This window comes from Panthera onca, chromosome B3, assembly GCF_046562875.1.
Source record: "Panthera onca isolate mPanOnc1 chromosome B3, mPanOnc1 haplotype 2, whole genome shotgun sequence".
NCBI classification, from domain to species: Eukaryota; Metazoa; Chordata; class Mammalia; order Carnivora; family Felidae; genus Panthera; species Panthera onca.
The window spans coordinates 39,160,882-39,182,347 of record NC_138344.1 but is presented as its reverse complement, the minus strand read 5'-3'; the positions used below and the strand labels follow the sequence as shown (position 1 = coordinate 39,182,347).

Genomic DNA, 21,466 nt, shown 5'->3' with positions numbered 1-21,466 from the left:
AACGTAGGGGCTACTCCTTGCTCAGGTGCCCACGGAGCATTAATTCTCAGTCTTAGTATCAATGGTACTCCCAACAATGTCACTATCTCTATTACCAACAGTTAATAACGCCAGTGATCAATCCTAATGACTCATCATGTTAGCTATGGAGCTAAATGGGACTCAGGTGGACATTCCTGTCCAGAGAAGGAGATTTTGGTGGAGGCACCAGGGACACAGAGTTCTGGGCAAGGAAGGGGTGTGTTAGGGGGCCAGACTTCCGGTGGGGGGGGGCGTTCCCGGGAGGCAGCTGCTTACCCTGTGAGCAGTCCTTGCCAATCCATCCAGGGAAGCACTGGCAGGAGCCATCGATGGGGCTGCAGGTCCCGTTGTTGGCACAGGAGCAGAGCTGGGCGCAATCCTGTCCAAAGCGCCCTCCAGCACACACTGTGGGCACAGGACAGCCTGGCTCCTGCCCTCCCACCTGCACTCCTCAGACCACCACCCGCAGCTGCTGCACCCCTAGATGTTCCCAGGCCATTGCCATCGTGGCCCTGGGCTCACAGATCTGGGTGGGAACTGCCCACCTCCACAGCCCCATCACCCTTCTCCATCTGCGCAGAAATGAGTTCCCCTCTTGTGCCCACAGCTGCATTCTTCTGGACGCTCTATTACTGATCCCCTTCGAAAGAGGCCCAGACTGAGGCCCAGAGGGCTAGGTAGAGGCCCTTGACTTGGGCCTCACAGATGGAAGCGGTGAGGCTGGGAATCTGGCCTCTGCCCTCAGTCTACACGGCTCCGCGGCCTTTTGCTTTCCATCACCACATTCTTGCTGGCATCACTATCCCATAGCCACGAGGGTGGACGATGTTTGTAGCTGGAAGCAGAGGGGTGAGTGCAGGTGGCAGGTCGGCCTGCGGTTAGACTGTTGGAGGACCGTCTCTGCCCACCTGTTTCCTCTGTCTCTACAAATCCCACCTGTTCCTCAAGCCTTAGCTCAGCCTCAGGACAACCCTCCTGAGTCCACAAGGAGCTCTCTTCCACTGAGCTCCTGTGGTTATTTCCACCTTGAGTCACTTGTAGGGTTGTGATTCTCACCCCTCCTGGAGGAGTCACTCCTTGGTCCCTAAAGGAAGGGCTGGTGTCCTCAACCAGGCTGTAAGCTCTGATAGAACTAAGTCTGAGTGTTAATTGAGCACCTACCTTTCATTTCCCCTGCAGTTCATTCTCCACCTGCTTCCTACAACTTGAGCTCTTTAAAGCATAGCTCTCTTCTGCATGGCACTCCTGTGCCCTGCTCAGACATCCTCAGTGGCTCCCCACTTCCCCAGAATAAAATATAGCTACCTCACCTGGGTTACCCTTGACCACCTGTCTCTCCCAGACACATAAGCCACTGGCCCACACAACACTTTCTAAATACACTGCATGCCTTCACTCCAGCTGTTCCCTTCTAGAGTTTCCCTGACCCTCATGTCCAGCTGTGGAAATCCTACCCTGCCTATAAGACTCATTTTGTTCTTAAACTTTATTTGTTTGAGAGAGAGAAAGAGCGAGAGACCAAGAGCGAGCACAAGCAGGGAAGAGGGAGAGAGAGAGGGAGAGAGAGAATCCCAATCTCACAATTGTGAGATCATGGCCTGAGCCAGTATCAAGAGTAGGATGCTTAACGGACTGATCCACCCAGATGCCCCTATAAGACTCATTTTAAATGCTACCTTCCCTATGATCTCTCTGTAGTAGACTGTTAATCTTTCAACAATCCATTGTCTTCTTCCTTAGAAGTAGAATCTGAAGTTTTAGCTGGGCTTATGGCCACAAAGACTTCATTTCTTAGGCTCCTGCACCGCTGGGTATGGCCATGTGACTACATTCTGGCCAATGGTAAGTGGAAATGCATGTCTTTAGTTGCCCATTCCTCATCCTTGTTGAAGGATAATGTGGATTCTGGATAAGAACTGTGGATAAGGTGGCTGAGTTTAAGCAGCTAGCTTTCATCAGAGGTGGAAGCCATGTACTGAGGATGGCTGAACAACAAGACAGAAGGTGACTGGTCCCTGACATCTTTGTAAGCTACCCTACCATTCTCCAATGGTTTGCTTCTGGATAGTTTCTTTCTTGTTTGTTCGTTTTCCTTTTCCCTTTCTCTCTCTCTTCCGGAAATGATGTTTGTCATTTTCAAGTCAGTTATTTTGGCTTTTTATGTCACTTATAGCTGAACTAAATCCCGATTCACCCATCTTCTCTGGTTTTGGGGTGCTATGTCCTTGTTTGAACTTCCAGACCCTCGGTTAGTTTCTTCTTCCTGGTCTTCTGTTACTGTAACTTGTGAGTCTATTTCAGGCCAGGCCTGAGTTCTACCCATGTCTTGGTCTTCCACAACACCTGGAAAAACCAGGCAGGGTAGTTGAATGTGTGGAAATAAACCGGCTGCCCCTCAACTCCCAAGTTCTTCTGGAGAAGGCTGAACTCCAAATTTCCCCCTCTAGACTATAGGCTTTGTGAGGTCAGGGAATGTGGTTCTCCTGTTCTTTATTGCGTCTGAGTGCTCAGCACAGTGTCTGATGTGTAGGAAACACTCAGAGAATATTCCAACATGGCCAAAATAGGCCTCAGGAGCAGTGACCTTCCAGTGGGTTCTGCTGGGACCAGTGACTCTTCTCCCTTTGAGCTCTTCCAGGTTCAACCTTCTCCCCTTAGAGCCCAGTTGTAGCCATCCCCACAATCCTCCAAGAAGGCTTCCGTGCATTCCTGTTATGGGGGAGGAATCCCTTGAATGTCCGAGGCCCTCAGCTAAGTCACTCAGAGGATCATGGGAAAGTGTTGATTCTTAAAGAGAAGCGACTTACCCAGGACCCAGGTCTCTCAAACCTTGGGCTGGCACCCTCTCCTTTATGCCACACTGCCTCACCTTCAAGCCCTTCCCCAACCAGATTGTGGGCAGCTGGAGCCTGGGATCTGTGTCCACCTCATGCCTTTCCTGGACATGACCAGTGGTTGGGACAAATAATGAAGGCGGCATGGTGCACCAGGGTCTCCAATGTAAAGCCCTGGGTTTGGGTCTTAATTTTATTTATGTATCCAGCAAACAGTTCTAGGCACTTATATGCACGAGACACCATTCAAAGTGCTTCACAAATACTAGTTCGGTCAACCTTGTAATACTTTCAGTATTAGATATTTTCATTACTACTCCCTATTATCAACTCTACAGATGAGGAAACTGAGGGACTGAGGTCAAGTAATTTGCCCAAGGTCACACAGCTAGAAAGGTCTGCCACTTACTCGGTGAGCACTTTTGGACAGACTGTGTGACCCCTCTAAGTCTCTGTTTCCTCATCTCAGAAATGGGGCTAGTGACCCTCGTTCACTGGGCTCAGGCCGTAGTTCGCAGCTATGGGGCTGATCTGGGGCCCCGCGCTTCCCCTGGCCGAAACCTTAGCTCCTTCCAGGGCGGATGGCTTGCCCCTAGCCACCTGCAGCTCAGGTTCCTGCTTCTTCCCCGCCTCTGGGAGGTGCTTGATTTGGGGAGCCCGTTTCCCCAGTCCTGGCCCTGTATGGGGAAGGGGGTGAGCTGCTCCACCTCCCATACCCCCCAAACCGGCTCTGGGCTTCTCTAACAAGACAGTCTTATCTTTGAAGTCTTTCTCACACGCTCCAGGCTGACAAATTCACCCACAGAGCCGCTAATGCGATCAGTCTAATACATTAATTGGTCGACTTCTTAGCTGAATCAAGAGTGAGGCAAGAAGAGGGGCGGTGGAGAAGGGGGCTGGTGAAAAGAAAACATCTGGTTATATTTAATCTATGTTTAATGATTCTGCATAAGCAGTGTCTGTAATTTGTAACTCACTGGAAAGCCGGTCATTAGAAAGTGTCAGTTCAATTTTTTACAAGGTTTGAGACTTAACCAGGGCAGTTGCCATTAATAGCAAACTCTATTAGATCTATATGTGGAAAATACTCATTAGGCCAGCGGGCGATAAATCAGACATCGCAGGATCTGAGAGTTACTCCGCGGGCTGTTTAGGTCCTAATTTAGACCCAGCCTATCTGTATTGACGGCTGGGTCTCCGATGTTTAATAAGTAAACCTCGACGCGTCGGGTTATGATTAAACTGTCCTAGGAGGGCTGCAAGCAAATGAAACTGTCACATATGCTTCCCTGGGGCCCAAACTTCTCATGACCTCAAAGCATCATGGAATGAACTTTCCACTCATACATATTAACGGCCCATAGCCTTACAAAACCAGCCCAGCTCAGTGGTGATTATTCATCAAAAGAATCTGTTCCCCTGGGAGGTAGTGAGCTCTCAGTGGAAGCATCTAAGCAGAGGCCAGATGAGATTCTCGAGCAGATGACCTTGAAGTTGCTTTAAGCTCTAAGTTTACCTTAGTCTGAGATCTCTTTGCTTCTATAGGTCAGAGTACAAATTCTGCACCCCTGTGTTCAAAGCTGTCCTGAAGGCCTCAGACCACACCTTCCCAGTCCCCCCTCGGCCATCCCCGGCCCCCACGTTCTTTAGCTACCCCTTAATGCCAGACAGTCCCATGTCCACACCCAAGCTGCTTGCTCTATCCGCAACACCTTTCTTCCTTCTCTGCCTCTTAGGCTAAGACCCAGCTAAAGACCTGTACGGCATGCTGCTGTCCCCCAAATCCACACCGAGCACTGGTCTAATAACTGAGCCAGGGACGGCAGTAGGCAGCGGGGTATGCCAGAGCCCCCTTCTACTTTCGCACTGGTTGCTAAATACTCAAGAATTTTGTGACCGTGTTGAGCCACTGGGACTGTGGCATCAACCGCGGCGGAGACATTGAGGTCACAGAACTTGCTTGCAAATGTTACAAAGCGAGGCTTTCCCCCCACAGAGAGCCAGTTTAGCAGCACACCAATGCAAATAAGCTTTATTATCTCCCTTTTCAAGTCCTGTTGAGTGGCGAAGGCTGGCTGGAGTTGGCCTTGTGAAGGATGTTGCTGTGGAGATGGGAAACTGCGGTGAGGGATCAGTGACGTTGGCCTGAGTGTGGGGGGAGCAGGGCTGGGAAGCTGCCATCTCCAGCCCATGCCAGAACTGTCTCCTCTGAGTTCCCACAGCATCCTCTGCCTTTACCACTTGGCACTCAGCAGAAGCCATTCGGGGACGATTCTTATGCAGAACTCATCTACGCTTATTTCATTTTTCCTCAGCTTTGGAGTCAGAATTTGTTTCTCAGCTCTGCCACTTTCTAGTGGTGAGACCATGGAGTAGTCATTTAACCTCTCTGAGCCTGTTCCTTTTAACTGCGCAATGGCTTTGTCTCATGCCTCGCGGTGACCAGTTCTCACAAAGGTAGGCCTACGCCCTGAAGATGCAGGGAGCTGCCTCCACGGAGCATGATGAGAAGCCCCAAACCCCTCCTTCCAGCCCCTTCTCTCCCAGGATGCCTCTCCTCCCTGGCCCATACCTTCCCCTGGAGACACTACCTTGGTTGCAGAGGGCTCCGGAGAATCCAGGGAGGCACTCACAGATGCCACTGATGTGGTGGCAGGGACCACTGCTGTGCACGCAGAGGGGACATGGCTGGGCGCAGCCATGGCCATAGAAGCCAGGGGGGCAGACTGGGGATGAAGGGGAGAGGATGGTCAGCAGCCTCACGGGCCCCAGTCAGCTTGGCTACCTGGCCGGTTCCACACAGGGATGCAGAGAGGCTCTTCAGGGGTATGCGGAGAGCTGTCTCCACCCCACACCTTAGAGGGCCCACCCCCTTCTGCAGAGAGGAGCTGTGGTCTGGTCCTGTTTCCACTGAGGAGCCAGGCCGGGCCCTGAACTTAGGGACAGAAAAGCCAGTGCAGGGAGAGAGGGGACTAGAGGGAGAGGTTTGATGGGGGCTGACTCTGAGACCCCAGCCCCTCTCAGGCCAGGACTAGTTCCAACAGGGAAGGGGTGCAGAGGGCGAGCCATCTTACTTCTCTGGCACAAGGGTCCTCGGAAGCCAGGGGCACACTCGCAGCTCCCGTCCTCTGGGGAGCAGGAGCCACCGTTCTCGCAGCTGCAGGAGACGGAGCAGTTGGGGCCCCAGCGACCAGGTGGACACATGCTGTCACAGCGGATGCCTGTGGGCCAGAGGCAGACTCAGGTCAGTGGTAAGAGGAGTGAAGGCAGAAGGAAGGATGATGGGAAGGGGCGCCATGCAGGATAAAGGGGTGGAGGTGAGCACAGTGTATCTGGGAGTGCAGAGGAAAACTCCTATCTAGACTTGGCTGGTCTAGGGAGGGCTTCCAGGAAGAGGAAACCCTCTGTGCAAAGCGTAGGAGGCAGGAGAGAGAATCGTGCCTTGAAAGAAAACACAGCATAACGTGGCTGAACCATAAAGTGCAAGACGAGGTATGGCAAGAGATGGGATTATGGGACCAAGAAGGGACCAGGTCACGAAGGACCACCCTCATCTTTGACATCTTAGCTGGTATCCAATGTTAGGCTTGAGAGAAACCAACTCTGGGGCAGGTGAATGCTGTTACGGGGCGGGGCTGCACGAGTCACGAGTGAGCTCCCTGCCTAGTGGCCACGTCGGCCCAGGAGCCACTGGTCCTTTGGGTCCCAGACACCGAGCCCTAGGGTGAGGGCTCAGACAGTGGGTGGGGTCTTTTCAGATCCTTTTGACCACAGCCCTCGGTGCAAAGTGGATTTTATATCATATGTGCACACACGTTTGTAATAGAAACCAACACTTTGCAAAATGAGGTTTTACTGTCACTGTATGTGACGCATTCCGATGTTTTCTCTACGCTATGATGTATTCTATTAAGAAAGAGGAGGAGGGGCGCCTGGGTGGCTCAGACGGCTAAGCGTCCGACCTCAGCTCAGGTCACGATCTCGCAGTTCGTGGGTTCGAGCCCCGCGTCGGGCTCTGTGCTGACAGCTCAGAGCCTGGAGCCTGTTTCATGTGTCTCCCTCTCTCTCTGACCCTCCCCCGTTCATGCTCTATCTCTCTCTGTCTCAAAAATAAATAAACGTTAAAAAAAAAATTAAAAAAAAAAAAAAAAGAAAGAGGAGGAAGGCCTACCTGGTCTTCTTGAGCGGAGACAGAGCAAATATGTTACTGAGATGATGGCAGCCCAAAGGCTAAGAATGAATTTTAAAAGGCCCGAGGCCCCAGCTGAGAGGTGGGGTTTCCTCTCAGGCAGAAAGACTTCCAGTCTGACATGCATTAGGTGAACAGATGGGTGTGGGCCCCAGGAAACTGGCGTGGCTTTGGATGGTGAGTATCAGAGGCTCAGAGAAGAACAGAATTAGCTTGAAGATCATGTCTGCCTTGTTCTAGGGACGGGGGTTGCGAGAAAGAGAAAGAGAGAGGGAGGAAGACTCTCAGGCCCAGTGACGAGAGCCAGCCCTAGCACGAGGAGAGCAGTGGGACCAATTTGGAGGCAGGCTGGAATTGCAGAGGCCCCCCTGTGCCCATGGGAAGGGGAGGGAGGGAGGGAGGACTGAACAGCCAGAGAGAGCGGAGAGTGAGGGGATATGACAGGCCTTATTCACCCTCTGGTGCCTGTCTAGTCCAGTGCATACACTCCCTCCTTCGCCCCCCTCCCTGTGACATCTCAATTTGCCAGCAGGGCAAGGGTTTCCGATGCTGCTCTCCTGGAAATGAGGCCTCTCCATGGCGCGGGGGAATCTGGCCAGCACACTCCACCCCTTGATGGAGGCCTCTCCCGGTGCGGTTTCAAGGGCTCAAGAGGCTGACCCTGGACAAACCCCACAGATTGACTGACTGAAGGGGAGTCTGGGGACGGCAGGGCCACGAAGCTATTCAAAGCTTTGGATACTGCTTCAAGTTTCCCCTTCTCGAGGCACACGAAACCTGTGACCTGCTCCAAGGAATCTTCTGTTGGAAACCCAGGATCAGACTGTGGGCCGAGGGACTCTGCTGTTCCTGGGAGGCCCACCGGACTAAGGCAGAGCTCTGCTGCCTGATGGTGACCTCTGATCCCATCGGTGCCTCAGGTGCTTTTTGTAGGCTGACCAAGGCACATGGGTCACACATAAACACTGCTCTTTCCTGAAACCGTATGCGGATACTGCTGTGATTAATAAACACAAAAGCACCCTTGAATTCGTGGCAGCTCGTGGCTATTGTGCGTTCTCCCAATCAATGGATATTAAAAGTACAGCTACTCTCCTGTGTGGGATCCTCAACATGTTTTCATGTCAAGAAGGGGTCCTCCTTCTTGGGGCCTGAGATGGTTCTCAGTGCAAGGTGATTATGCCGACGGCAGGTGTCAGCAAGGGCCCACTGGGTTTCAGGATCTGGCAACTTTGATATTACAGGCCTGGTTCTGCAGGAGTGGGGCCCCTGTTGGAGGTTTTTCTATGTCCTAAGAACTCTCTGGAGCTCGAGACACTGGGATCTGAGTGGGGAGAAGGGCCCAGGGTTTGCCCCTGCGTGGAGTGTCCCAGTTCTACTGGAGGGCCAAAGGAGCAGATCCTTGGCCTGGTGGGAGGGTCTCCAGTTACAGCTTCTGAAAATGCACAGCTTCATCAGTTACGCTATCTAGGCCTTGTGTTCCCAGTAGTTGAATAGGGATAACAATCCCCCTTAGAGGTCCTCCCCTGCTGTATTTTTCGGGAGCCCCCTCTTCATCTATACTGATGGGTAAAGCCAGGCAAACAATTCATGTACTGTGACCTCAAATTCATGCCACGAGGCCAGCAGCGACTCAGCAGCCCACACCCTTCAAGGTCTGCTTAGGGTCCTTCTGCAGGAAGCCTTCCCAGATGTCTACCCAGGGACTCGAGCATCTATTTGAAAGTCAGTGGCCTACAGCTTTGTCCCTGCCTATTATTTGAATGTTTCGTACATAAGGCTCGTCTCCCCTGGCAGCAATGTGAAGGGAGCATGGCTTATTGACACTTCTGACCCTCCTTATTTGGTGCTCCTAATGGACAGGACGCCATCTTGGTTATCTTTGCTTCTCCCGTGCCCAGCACAGTGTCAGGTACATAATAGGTATGCAGGAACTACTGCTTTATTGAATTTTGCTGTTTACTGCTAGGCCTGACACAGTGCTGGGTACATGGTCGTTGCCAAGTAAGGACTACGGTGACTGCTTGAGTCAATAAATGCTAATTGAATGAATAGATGATTCCTTCTTACAATGCAATCCTGTGTCCCCATCCTATTGGCACTAACGTTCTGAGACCTTGGACAACTCCCTCTCCTCATCTGTAATCTCAGAGGTTACAGTAGATCATCTTGAAGGTCGCCTTCGCTTCAAGGGGAAAACCCATATATGGTTATAGCCCACCTTCTTTCAACTTACCTCAATAAGCATTTAATGAACACCGACTAGGTACAGGCCAAGGGGAACTAGATGTGATGGCACTTGCCAAAAGAGTCTGGCTTATGCAGGCAGGGGGAAGACATGCACATACTTAGGGCGGAGCAAAACCGGTATTGAGTCCAAGCATGAGCAATGAGCCAGGAGCTGGGAAGTCAGGGAGAGACTTCTTGGGGCAGGTGTGGGTGGGGAGGGTTCACTGAGTGCGTGTCTGGGACCTACACCCCATCCCCTCCTTATCCTTCCTCGGTCCCCTTTTCCATGACAAACCTCAGGACATCAATCACTCCTTTGAAATGACTTCAGGGCCGCATTTGGAGAAATGAGCTTTAGAACAGCAGAGGCCTTGCTGAAAAGTTGTCCATCAAAGACAGAATTTTTAAGCACTAGATATCATTAAAATCTTACCAGCTCGCTTGAAATCAAGGCAATGAAAAATTAAAGTGGATTTCCACTTGGCTCCAGCTAGGCATCTGGGGTGCCAGTAACTAGGGTGGAGTCTTACTCCGTACCAAGGGGCAGGGCAGAGGAGCCAGGTCAGAGATGCTGCAGAGGCAGCGACGTCCTTGGCTTTCTGCTGGTCAGCAACCTGGTATGAATTATTATCTGCAGGCCTACACTGCCAGCAACGCCTGCCTTTCTTCCTCTGTCCACCACCTTGGGACCGACTTCATTCCCGCAGCACAGCATGATTAAGCACTTCCCGTATTCATGCGTTACGTTTATTGAGCACAGTGCCATGCACATTTAGCATCTCCCAAGTATTCGCTCACTTCAACTTCAAAATGACCCTGCAACTGGGAGGGTTAGAATTATCTGCATTTCATAGATGGAGAATTCAGGACCCCGAGAGGTTAAAGGACTTGCCCAAGGTCACAAACCCAGGCGGTCTGGCTCCAGGTCTGTGTTCCTGACCACCATGGCCTCTGTCTCTCAGTGGGAGGCAAGCGGTGGATACAGTGATGAACAAGGCCCTGCCTCCAGGGAGCTGATGGTCTAGCTGGGGAGCCGAATAATAAATACTCCGATACAGGTTCAGTGTCGAGTGAGCCAAGTATGGCAAAAAGAAGAGTGTAGGATATTATGAGAATTAATAAAAGGGGCTCTGATGCAGTCTTGGCCTGTTGTAAGGGGAAGGCCGTTATCAGGTGAAGAGAAAAGGAAAGAGTGACCCAGGCGGAAAGAAGGCACGTACAAAGGCCTGGAGTCAGGAGAGTGGTCGGCCCAAATGCTCCAGGGTAGTAGACGGGACGGGGGGGGGGGGGGGGGGGAGGCAAAAGGGAGGTGGCGGAGGTGGGCGGGGGCCAGATCCTATGGACCCTGGGCCACTGTAAGGAATTTGGATTTTATGTAAGCGCCAGGAGAAGCCACTGAGGACTCTTGAGCAGGGGCTAGTATGAATGCAGCTGTGTTTTAAGAAGTTCACTTGGGCCACCATATGCATAACGGGTGCAGCTGGGCAAGAGGGGTGGCCCAGAGAGAGCAAGTAGAAGGCCAAGGCAGGGCCAGCTGGGAGATGGTGCCTGGAGGACCAGGATCACGGCAATGGGATGGATTTGCTCTGTGTCTGGGGAGCAGACTGAAGGATACATTTTGGACCAGGAATACGAGCCGGAGCTAAGCGGAAGGTCCCCGTCCCCCTCCCTACCATATCCTCTGTGAATACAGATTCAGCACCTACACCCACCAAGTGTTCAACCTTTGTCTGATTTCTTACTGGTAGGTTCCTGACCTTCAGAACGAAGCCTGCACGTAATAGATGTTCAATAATTTGTCTGCTTGAATTGTATGGAATGGAGAAGTGGGGCCCAGAGGAGATAAGGAAAAGGTGCATATGTAAGGAGCAAGAAGAAGTGAAAAAGAACCGTCAAGAGAAGTGCAACCCCAAAGACCTAGTTTCACAGGCCTTGGGTGGTGGCGAGGCAGGGGGCAGTTACCTGTCCATCCGGCCAGGCAGCAGCAGTGGCCTGTGACAGGATCGCAGCCGTCCGCATGGCTGCAGTCACAATGCTCACTGCAGTTTAGCCCAAATGTGCCATCCTGTGGAGAGAAGGGGAGGGAGAAATGACCAGACCTAGACTCCCAGAGGTTCGTACACTTCTGTTGGATTTTGATGACAAAACTGAGCCACTGCCCCATGGGGATGCAAACAGACTGTGGCCGGGGCGCAGTGGGAGCACTTTTCATAACTGGTGATCGACATGGCCACGAGGTCACTCCAAATCATTCTTTGGCTGCATTCACAGAAATGGGGGTTTCTCGATGGTCAAGCTCAAAAGGATGTAGTTAATGATCATTAACACAAATTTGTAAATGAGAATGCGCTTTGCAAATCACAGTGCATCGATCCCATGTGAAGAATGACTGATCTATTATTTATTCCTAGACAAGAAGGTACCAACCAACTTTTGTTGCATGTTCATTAGGTGTCAAGAGCCTTCTATCACTCATTTCTCTTAATCCTCACAGCATACCTTTGGGATGGTTCCATTATATTCACAAGTTAAAGACGAGAAATAGGGTCAGAAAGGCGAAGTAACGCGTTCGAGGTCACATAGTTAGGATGTGGCGAAGTCAGCATTTGAACCCAGGACTGTAGGCCTCATTCAACAATATCACACAGTGGTTGGTTTAACTTATTCGGATCTTAGACTAAGATCCAGTGATTAAGTCTGGGTGGTTATTGCTGAAGAGTGTTTGGTTTTGTCCTCCCATACCCTGATCATAAAATTATTGAGGAACAGCAACCCCGAGGGGTTAGTAATGGCTGTCCTGTAGCAGTGGGTTATGAAGGATTCTGAGGCTGTGCATGGGCTCAAGGAAATGTGCCAGAGACAATTAATAATGTTAACCAAGCACAGCAAGGGGGAAGTGATGCCACGGCACTCCATCTGCCAAAGATCTGCCATTTTCTAGAGGAAAGGGCTGAGGTCCCAAAGCAGGAAAGTGGCCACAGAGGTTAGAACTAGGGCTGAGCCCTGAACCCACGTGTCCCACCACCTAGTCCAGGGCTCTTGTCTGCACACCTCCGTGGACAGAACGACCGCAGGGAAAGGGTGAGAGGGGCTGTTGGGCACACCCGGTCCTTCCCTGCCCCGGGCGCTCACCGGGCAGGGCAGTTCGCAGGTGTCTCCGAGCCAGCCGGGGGCACAGGAGCAGGAGCCATCGGCGGGGCTGCAGGCTGCCCCGTTGGCACACGTGCAGCTCTCATTGCAGTCCAGGCCCCACGTCCCGCTGGGACACGGCAGGGTGCAGTCCAGGCCTTGCCACCCTGCGGGGAGGGACGGGGGCTGTCACCGCTCCATCTGGGCCCAGCACGGCCTTCTGCCCCCTCTCCCAGCCGGGCCCTAAACCTTTGTTTCTCTGATTGCTGCATTAGAAGACACATTCCACCTGGAGTCTGCTCAGAAACACAGCACGGCTATTAGGAGAGCTGGGGCGAGAACCCAGGTCTCCCGCCTCCCAGTTCTCACTGCCCATGCTGTAAGTGCTTGATCCCCCCTGGGACAAGGAACCAGCTGAGATGCGGAGGGCTATTTCTGCCCAGGGTGGAATCCGGCAGCTTATCTTAGGGCCCTCTTTTTCCAGGACAAGCTGGTTTCCCATTCTGAGGCTGGTCACTGGTCTGCTGGCTCTCAGATCCATTTCTCCTCCTCCCTGCTCTGATCTGTGTCACAGGGGGCTGATCCCTGCTGCCACATACCCCAGGTTCTCCCTCGGCTGGCTCCCAGATGGGCTTCACAGTGGGTGACCTGGCCCACAGACCGCAGTGGGGAGCAGGAGAGACGTCACGTACCTTGTCCCCTTTCTCTGCTGCAGGCAGGGCCTCTGATGATGGCTGGGTCTCCACCGTGCTCCAGCACTGTCACGCAACCCCTCTATCCATGTGCCAGCTCCCACCCAGTGGACCTCACTCCCAGGCTCTAGAATTCCACTTCCTCCATCTGTCATTCCCCTCCAGGAGTGGTGGAAACTCCTCTCTCAGCTTCTAATCTCTGGTCAGCCTGCCTTCCTTTGTATGCCACCCCAGCGATTGTAACACCACTGTAACTAATCCCCTCTATTACATTCCTGCTATTGAAGTCCCTGGCATGGGTTTCCTTGGCTGGAACCTGACAAATAAACTCCCTGACTCTGCATGTGGGTGGATGGGGCAGGAACAGCCCAGACTCCTCAGCTCGGCAGCCCACTCGGGCAGTGTGCACATCTGAGGAGGGTGGGACTGGAAAAGAAGGCACATCACCTTCCTTGCAGGTGCAGGAGCCATCCACGGGGGAGCAGGTACCACCGTTGTTACAGGTACAGACGGACGAGCAGTTGGGGCCGTAGGTCCCCGTGGCACATGGAACTGCACAGACCTCTCCCTGGAAGAAGAGGAGGTGAATTCTGGATCAGAGTTGTCCTGTGCTGGTTGGCTGTGGTAGGGAGAATAATGCCCTCCCCTCTTGCCCCCATAAAAGATGTTCATGTTCTAATCCCTGGAATCTGTGAATGTTACTTTACCTGGTAAAAGGGACTTTGCAGATGTGATTAAGGACCTTGAGGTAAGGAGAATATTCTAGATTATGCAGGTGGACCCAACTAATCACATGAGTCCTTAAAAGTGGAAGATGACTAAAGAAGATCAGAGAGCTATGCCATAAGAACTCCCCCACCTGCCTGTCACCTGGTTGGAAGAAAGGGAACACAGCCAAGGAATGCACTGGCCTCCGGAAGACAGGATCAACCCTCATTTTAGAGCCAGCAAGAAAATGGGGACCTGAGTCCTACAACCCTAGGAACTGAATTCTACCAACTTCCCTGAATGAGCAGGAATCAGATTCTCCCCTAGAACCTCCAAAAAGGAACACAGCCTGCAGACCTTGACTTTAATCCAATGAGACCCACACCTGACCTACAGGACTGTAAGATAATAAATCTGTGTTGTCTTAAGTCACTAAATGTGTGGTAATTTGTTACAGCAGTGATAGGTAACAGTGATTGTCACTGATTGGGGGAGGGGTCAGGCTTCCAGACTACAGCTCCAGATGGGGAAAGCCCCCATGGAACTTGACCCCTGAGTCTGTATTAGGTCACAGCAGGACAGAATGTAACCCTTTGCCTTTCAATATTATTTGATTCTCACCAAGAACCCCATGACACAGATAATAGTACTCTAATCTCCATTTATCTGAACCTCAGAGAAGTTAAATGTAGACAGTAATAGTTAATGTTTACTGAGTGCTTTCTCAGTATCAGGCACATACATACATCCTCTCATTTAATCCCCACAAGACTCGCAGGAGACTATTCATTGCCTCAGCGTCATTCCTGTTTTATAGATACAGCAATCGTATGGAGAAGTTAGGTAACTCTGCCCCAGTTATGATACTAAGAACAGCTGATCTCTATTTGAACCAGGGCTGGCTGCCTAACCATTCTGTTACCAGGCATCCTAAACTGGCTTCCCCAGAAAGCATCCTCCGAGATGGACATTAGTGAGCTCTTGAGAAGGGTCCCCATGAGCAGTAAGGGAAGCAGGACTGGGTAGGGGAGAAACGGCCCTGAGTTGCAGTCAACAATGATCTCTGCTGATCTGCCAGAAAGCTCTGGAGCTGGGGTGGCCCTTAGAGATATCCAGGGGAAGGGGAGGGAGAGCCTTTACAGCCCCCACCCAGCATTGGACATCCACTGCTCCGGGGAAGGAGGCATGACTTCATAGGAATCGGCACCCTCTGACTGAGGGCAGTTTCTGGAGAGGGATGCAGTCGGGAGCCACTGTTTCCTGAAGCTGGGGAAGAAGGGGTGTCTCAGCCCCGAAAGCTGAATCTGAGGGGTACGCTACAGCGTCCACTATACCAGGCCTCCATGGGTGGGCTATTCATTCCAGTGAAGGGTTCAAGGCGGGGGCGGGGGGAACCAGGAATGGGGACTCCACAGGCCTTGAGGGGTGAGAGCATTCAATGTGCCGGAGAAGAGCCAGGTACAGGCAATCCAGGCAGGAAGAGTGTGGACAAGAGTGCAGAGGAGTATGAGAGCTGAGAATTTTCTAGGGGTAACTGCTGGAAGAGTTTGTGTAGGGAGCGGTGAGGGGGATATTTAAAGGGGAGCTGGGAGCCTTGAACGGCAGGTAAGGGGTTTGGGCTTTCTTCCCTGAGCTCTTTGGGACATGCCTTCCATACTCAGGAGCATGTTTGCTCTGAGCATGTGCTCATTAGAGGTTGGAGTCCTTCACCAGAAGTCTCCATGGTTCCCACACTTTCCCCTGCCAGTCCCTGGCAGGCCCTGACCAGCTGGAGTCTGCAGCACTCCCATTACCCAGAAAGCTCTAATTTTTCCAAGACTATAAATAGCCCCCAGGAATATATTTAAGCTCTGAGGGTCTTGGCCCATGGGCAAATTGCACACACAGCTTATGAGTTTTTCTGCATGAATTTACTTTAAGGGAGAGGGGTTTCTCTCCTGGTATCCTCATTAGTGTCCCCGGCCCCAGTCCTCCCAGGAGGCCTCCAGGGGCCTGTGAGCCCAGCTGTGGGTCTGTTGATGGGGCTCAGAGAGGACTTTCCATCCTGGCTCTATTCCAGGGGGCAAGATACAGAATTCCCAGCTTGAAATGTTTGCTCCCCAAAAGGCTGCACCAGGGCACCCATTTTCTCACAGTGAAACCCATGCAGGGATATTGACAGCTTGAGGTTGCCGGGCCGAGAGGACTTTCTTCTTCCCAGAGAAGGAAATGGAGACTCAGAGAGGGTCAGTGACTCATTCTGCACCCCCCACCCCTGGTGTATTAGTGAGGATGAAGGAGAAGGCAGGGAGGGAGGAAGGAGAATCAGACGTTCCTTCCAGAGAGGCGGCAGAGCCCGGTGGTTCGAGAATGGACTCTGGTGCCATCCTATTTCCAGCATTTACTGCGTGACCTCGCACAATTTGCTAAACCGCTCTGGGACTCAGTTCTTGCATCTGTAAAATGGGAGAAATAATATCCCTACCTCATACGATTGTCAAGAGGATCAAATCAGTTACATTTGAAGTAGACAGAACAGCGCCTGGCAGGTAGAAATTGCTATAAAAGCTCTTACTACTGCAAAGAAATCTCTCCCGTGGAAAGAATACACAAAACCCTCCAAGGTTTTGGCAGAAGGCAGCTATGGAAAAGGGACCATCTCTCACTCAGTGAACAATGCTGGGCCCTGTGCAGTAAAGAAGGCTGGTGCTCACAGGGGCAGGAATCCTGACTTCATGCCCCCGGGTTCACCTTCTCCCTCCTCCTGTAGGCTGTGTCCCCAGTTCTCTTCCTCATGGCTGAAGCAGGCCACAAATTTTATCACGACACACCAGGGGCATGGTCTGGGCGGACAGATTGACCTCTCACTGAGGAGGGGCTACTATATGCCAGGAGCGCCTCCCAACACTTTGCATTTGTTAGCTCCTAAAGGCAAAAAGTCCAAACAGAGCAGCGAGCAGTTTCTAAAGTACAGAGTTCTGCACCAAAGGGATGTGAGCCTGGTACGCCTAACTCCGAGCACTCCCCTTCTTCCACCCATTCTGTCCTGACCCCCACTTGGCTCAAACTCCTTCAGAAGCACGCGTACTAAACTTTTCGTCCAGTTCCCTACTTCCGGCCACTGAGCGGAGGGTCAGGCCTGCTCTAGAATTGATTGGCTGTCTCTGGGGATTGACATTTACTGCAAGCCAATCATCAGCCTAATTTCTCAGATTTAGACTAACAGCCCCGCCCACCTCCGGGCAGACCGGGGAGGCTGGCTAAGGTGGGGTGATTCCCAAGGTGCCCCAAGTACGACCTCCCAACACGCAGGCCATTGTCTCACCCACACACCTCCCCAGATTGGGGGACCACTAACAGGCTTTAATCATGATGGCCTGTGAGGCAGGTCTGTATTTGTATCAGGGTCAGTATTTGTATCTATATGTGCTTAGTCAGTGTATACACCTATGAGTGTGTGCGTGTGTGTGTGTGTGCATGTGCGCATGCATGTGTGGATGTCTAGGGGTATCTGTTTAACTGCCTGGGTGGGTCTGGGTAGAAATCCTTTTCCTCTTGCTACGTTCCGTCCCCAGTCCTGCTCTAGTGGGAATGGGTACATACACAGCCACTGTGCTTGCATCTGCCCTGGGCTGTGAGCTCAGGGAGACGGGGATCTGATTTTATTCATGTTTAGATTCTCAGGGCTTGAGAGCCTGTTGGTACATAATGAGCCCTCAATAAATGTTGTTTAATTGAAATGAGATGTTTGTGGGTACACGCTGGCTTCTACTGTGGACAACCAGAAGGACTGGGCACCTTCCATATGCTTTCTCTCTCATGCCAGGCAATTCAACAAATGTTCGCTACGTGGGGACAACTCTGAGCCAGCCTGGCAGTGGGCTCCAGGGGCCCTCAGGATGCTGAGACCCAGTGTCTGCCTTTGGGCAACTCCCAGGCAGCATCCACACAGGCACACTCTTGGCTGCATCCAGGTGTGTTTACCTGTCCGCTTATTTGCTGTCTGCTCCCCCAGTGAGACTGAAAGTTTCATGACAACAGGGCTCTTATCTGTCTGGGCTGCCCCAGTGTCTGTAGCTCAGCACCTGGCATAGAGTACAGGTATCTATCATGTTGAACAAATGAGTGACGGGACCTGTTGGGCCCAGGTTCTGTGGCTCCCATCACACACACGAAGCAGAATAGTGTCTGGTCTGAGGCTGGCCACGTTACCATGCCGAAGCTTGCCTTTTCTGGGGGCTCTTGTGAAAAGGGAAAGCCAGGCCAGATCCTGGTCTATGGTTCCAAGCCATACCCTGCCACTCCCTGCCCAAAGCCTGCCCGGCCAGGCTGAGGGTGAGAAGTGCAGCTACAAAATTACCCTGCTGGCCTCCAGTGCACCTGCTCAGGGAGACAAGACCCTCTGACCTGAACAGGTAAAGATGATCAAACCCATGGCTCTCATGAAAAGGAGACTATAAGCCAGAGGGCCACGAGGCGGAGCTGAGCCTGTGGGCCAACGCTCAGGGGACTGGCTGCCAGACTGCGTCCTCTCTGCTCCCTGTCCCCCGGCCCAGTGCCTGGTCTAGACCAGCCCTGAATCCACATCTGTTGATCTTTTCACACCCCGGGGAAAAGGAGAGGACAAGAGGCCAGGCTTGTGAGCTCACATCAGAGGTAAAGTTGGGGAGACTGCATTTGGCACCTCTCATGCCTCACAGATCTTGGCACTTACACCCCCACTCCTTCATCAAGAGCACCCTAAGGCCCTGTATTGAGGCTGTTCCCCAAGATCTCCATTCAGCACATCTCTTACTGCCAGAAGACAGTGTTCTCTTCTGATTGACCCACGTTCATGCTGGGTCATATATAGGTCTTGGTTTCCCTATCAATTATATGTCGTTATTAAAATCAATCCGTCTCCCCAACTTCTTGCCACCAAGGACCCTTGTTAGTATCCTCCCCCTACAAAGCCCCTTCAATTTGAAAGGCACTGGCGATATTCTGGGCTGGTATCTAAGGCCAGTCACGTATTGAGCAGGTGGAATGTGGCCAGTGACCACATGCCACGTGACTCTGGTGGCAGCATCTTGTCCACCAACCATGACCCAGAAATTCCAGTGATGTCACCTGCAACCAATCAGAGCTTCTGATGAGCGCACTGTAACCTGAGATATCACATAGAGTTAATTTAATTCTAATTAAAAGCAAAAGAAAAACCTCGGTGTTTTAGTTAGCTTCATCGCAGGTAATGGAATATTGCCTGTAGGCTCTGTGAAATGTTCAAAACCCCTCTTGGCAACCTGCTGCAGCCTTTTCAAACATCTAGCTGGGAACCACCGGCTGAATTGTCTCTAAGGGCCCTTCAGCTCTGACTCTCTGAACATTTTCTTGCCTGCAGTAGGGGTCTTAGCCCAAAGGATGGAGGAATGGTAGGAACAGAGGCCCAGGGCTGGGGAGTCCTCCTGGGGCTCTAAGAATCACACGGGCCAGGTGGCCACCTACTCTGCTCATGCATGGTCTGGGCCTGACCACACACCATTCATAACAATGAGGGGACAGCCCACTGTACCAGAGTTGGAAGGACTCTGGGAATCACTTGGTCCAGCTGTCTTGTTTTACAGGTTAAGGAAACTGAAGCCAAGAGAGGGAACATGACTTGCCCAAGGCCATACAGCCAATGAGAAGCAGGGATGGGTTTCAAACTCAACCTCTTGGCACCCATTACAAGCACAGGATGCTAATAGCCTAGCTGTGGTGAAACTCTAGGAGAGCCTACGCTGCCCCTGCTCATACTGACAGCACACTCACCACCGAAGCACAGAGCATCCGGAACACATGGCCCTGACCTTGAGGAAGGGCTGCCTGCTGAGGCCCAGATGCTTGGAGTCTTTCTCAGCACCTGGAAATTGATGCCTGAGCATTCTTACATTGTTACCCATCCCCATCTCCCCTCCGCACAGCCCACACCCCCAGCCCCAGAAAGGGAGCCCTCCACCTCCCACAGGGACAGACCCCCGAGGTTCCAGCTTCTGCTGGGGGAAGCCTGCCAGCCCCGCTCAGCGGCTCCACTCTGTGAATGGACGATGGAGGTGAACACCTCCTCTCATCCAAAGGCCTGTTAATTATAGATGCAGCATTGGCTATTAACATCTTGAACTTGATTTGAAAGAGCTACCGGTGGAATGGAACCCCTGGAGCTGGTTGCTGAACAGATGCAAATCTCCCCTACACCTTCCACCTGCCTCCTTGCACAACGTGGCGGCACAGGCCCAGACCCCGGTGGGTAATGAGTTACATGTTCTATTAAATTTGTTTCAAATGCTCTTTATTGAATTTTCTCCCCTGCAATACGCTGCTTTGTAGTTTGGCCCTGTTTGGGAAAATTAATCAGCAGCTGGGCTTCTGGTGTGGATCATCCGTTTTCCTTGCAACGGGCCAGAGGTTAATGAGTATTTTTTGGAGAGGGAGGAGGAGGGGGATGGAAAGTGGTTGACTCTGCCTCCCACAAAAGAGGGAGGCGATGTTGCAAGTTCATCTCTGGGTCCCTTTAAATATGTTCTGGGGGTGGGAGGCAGTGTAAACGGAGCGGAGCTGGGCTCTCTAGATCCAGTTCAGGGTGGTGGGTATATGCTCCTGCCAGCCTATGGGACCTCAGCAGAGAGGACTCTGGGAGAGCCAGTCAGGGAAGCCACCCTGACCAACATGTCTTCTTGTTGGAGAGCTACAGATGGTTTAGGTAAGAGACGGCCCTTGCATCTAGGGTCAGAATGCATGGATCGAAGTAAGGCAAAAGCACCAGCTCATGGCAACGTGGCCTCATTCATCCATCCATCCAGTCCACAGAACTTTGCCAAACACCTCCTATACAGGCCAGGCACCATGACAGGCCCCGGGTCTCATCAATGATGACACCGGACTAGATGCGGCCTAAGGTCCTATTCAGCCCCTACCATATTCTTGAGCCTCCCCCCACCCCCCTACTTCAGAGCAGGGGTCCCTGTCACCGGCTCCTTTGCGGCACTAGCTGCAATCGTAACGAATTAAAAAAAAATCAGCTCTCATTCACTGGATTGTAAGTTCCAGGAAGGTAGGGACTGGGTCTGCTTTATTCAGCCGTACAGCCCCAGCCCTTAGCACAGACCCTCGCCCACACTCGGTGCTCAGTGCACATGTACTGACTTAGTTCGGTCGTTCCGGAAATGGTTTTCAAACATGAGCACGTGTCAGACACTGTGCTAGGCTGGGGGACACACCAAGAGTGGCACAGAGATTGTCCCCCCCTCATGGAATTTACCCTCTAGTGGCTGGAGCAGGGTACAGCACGGGGTGAGGCAGTGGCATGAGAAGGGTGGAGGTTAGTCCCCTTCTTACATCCCCACAACGTTCTGCAGGCAGCCTTTAGTGGCCTCCCCGATCTTCTGGTTGCTCCTGTTCCTCCCCCTCCCCTGCTACCCCTGGAGGTTCACGGCCACCAGTGCAGGCTGATCTTGATGTCTAACGTCATGTCAATGCCAGCAGCACACATGTGGAGTCCGCTTGGTTCTTTCCAAGGCCCCCTGCCAGGCGGGTGGCCACGTTTGCCAAGCAAAGTGCCAGCCCTGGGCTGCTGGCTCTCTCCCTGCCCACCCTTCTCAGTCGTCACCACCCCCGGCTCCAATGCTCAGGCAGTGGGACTCCCAGATAGGGAGCCTCATTTATAATTT

The 21,466-nt window shown here is 52.2% G+C and overlaps 1 protein-coding gene across 7 annotated transcripts in view; it reads right to left on the bottom strand.

The window, feature by feature from the left end:
* The window catches only part of MEGF11 (multiple EGF like domains 11), a 351,328-nt gene that overhangs the window by 18,830 nt on the left and 311,032 nt on the right, over positions 1 to 21,466 (bottom strand). For all 7 annotated transcript variants that reach the window (XR_009605913.3, XM_060618215.3, XM_060618217.3 and 4 more), the window contains exons 11-16: positions 13,542 to 13,662; positions 12,406 to 12,569; positions 11,236 to 11,338; positions 5,930 to 6,076; positions 5,447 to 5,581; positions 298 to 426 (exon numbers count right to left, since the gene is read on the bottom strand). Coding sequence is in view for 6 of the 7 variants with exons in the window: in XM_060618215.3 (XP_060474198.1) it covers positions 298 to 426; positions 5,447 to 5,581; positions 5,930 to 6,076; positions 11,236 to 11,338; positions 12,406 to 12,569; positions 13,542 to 13,662 (799 nt within the window). In the remaining variant the exon portion in view is untranslated. The remainder of the gene's footprint in view (positions 1 to 297; positions 427 to 5,446; positions 5,582 to 5,929; positions 6,077 to 11,235; positions 11,339 to 12,405; positions 12,570 to 13,541; positions 13,663 to 21,466) is intronic.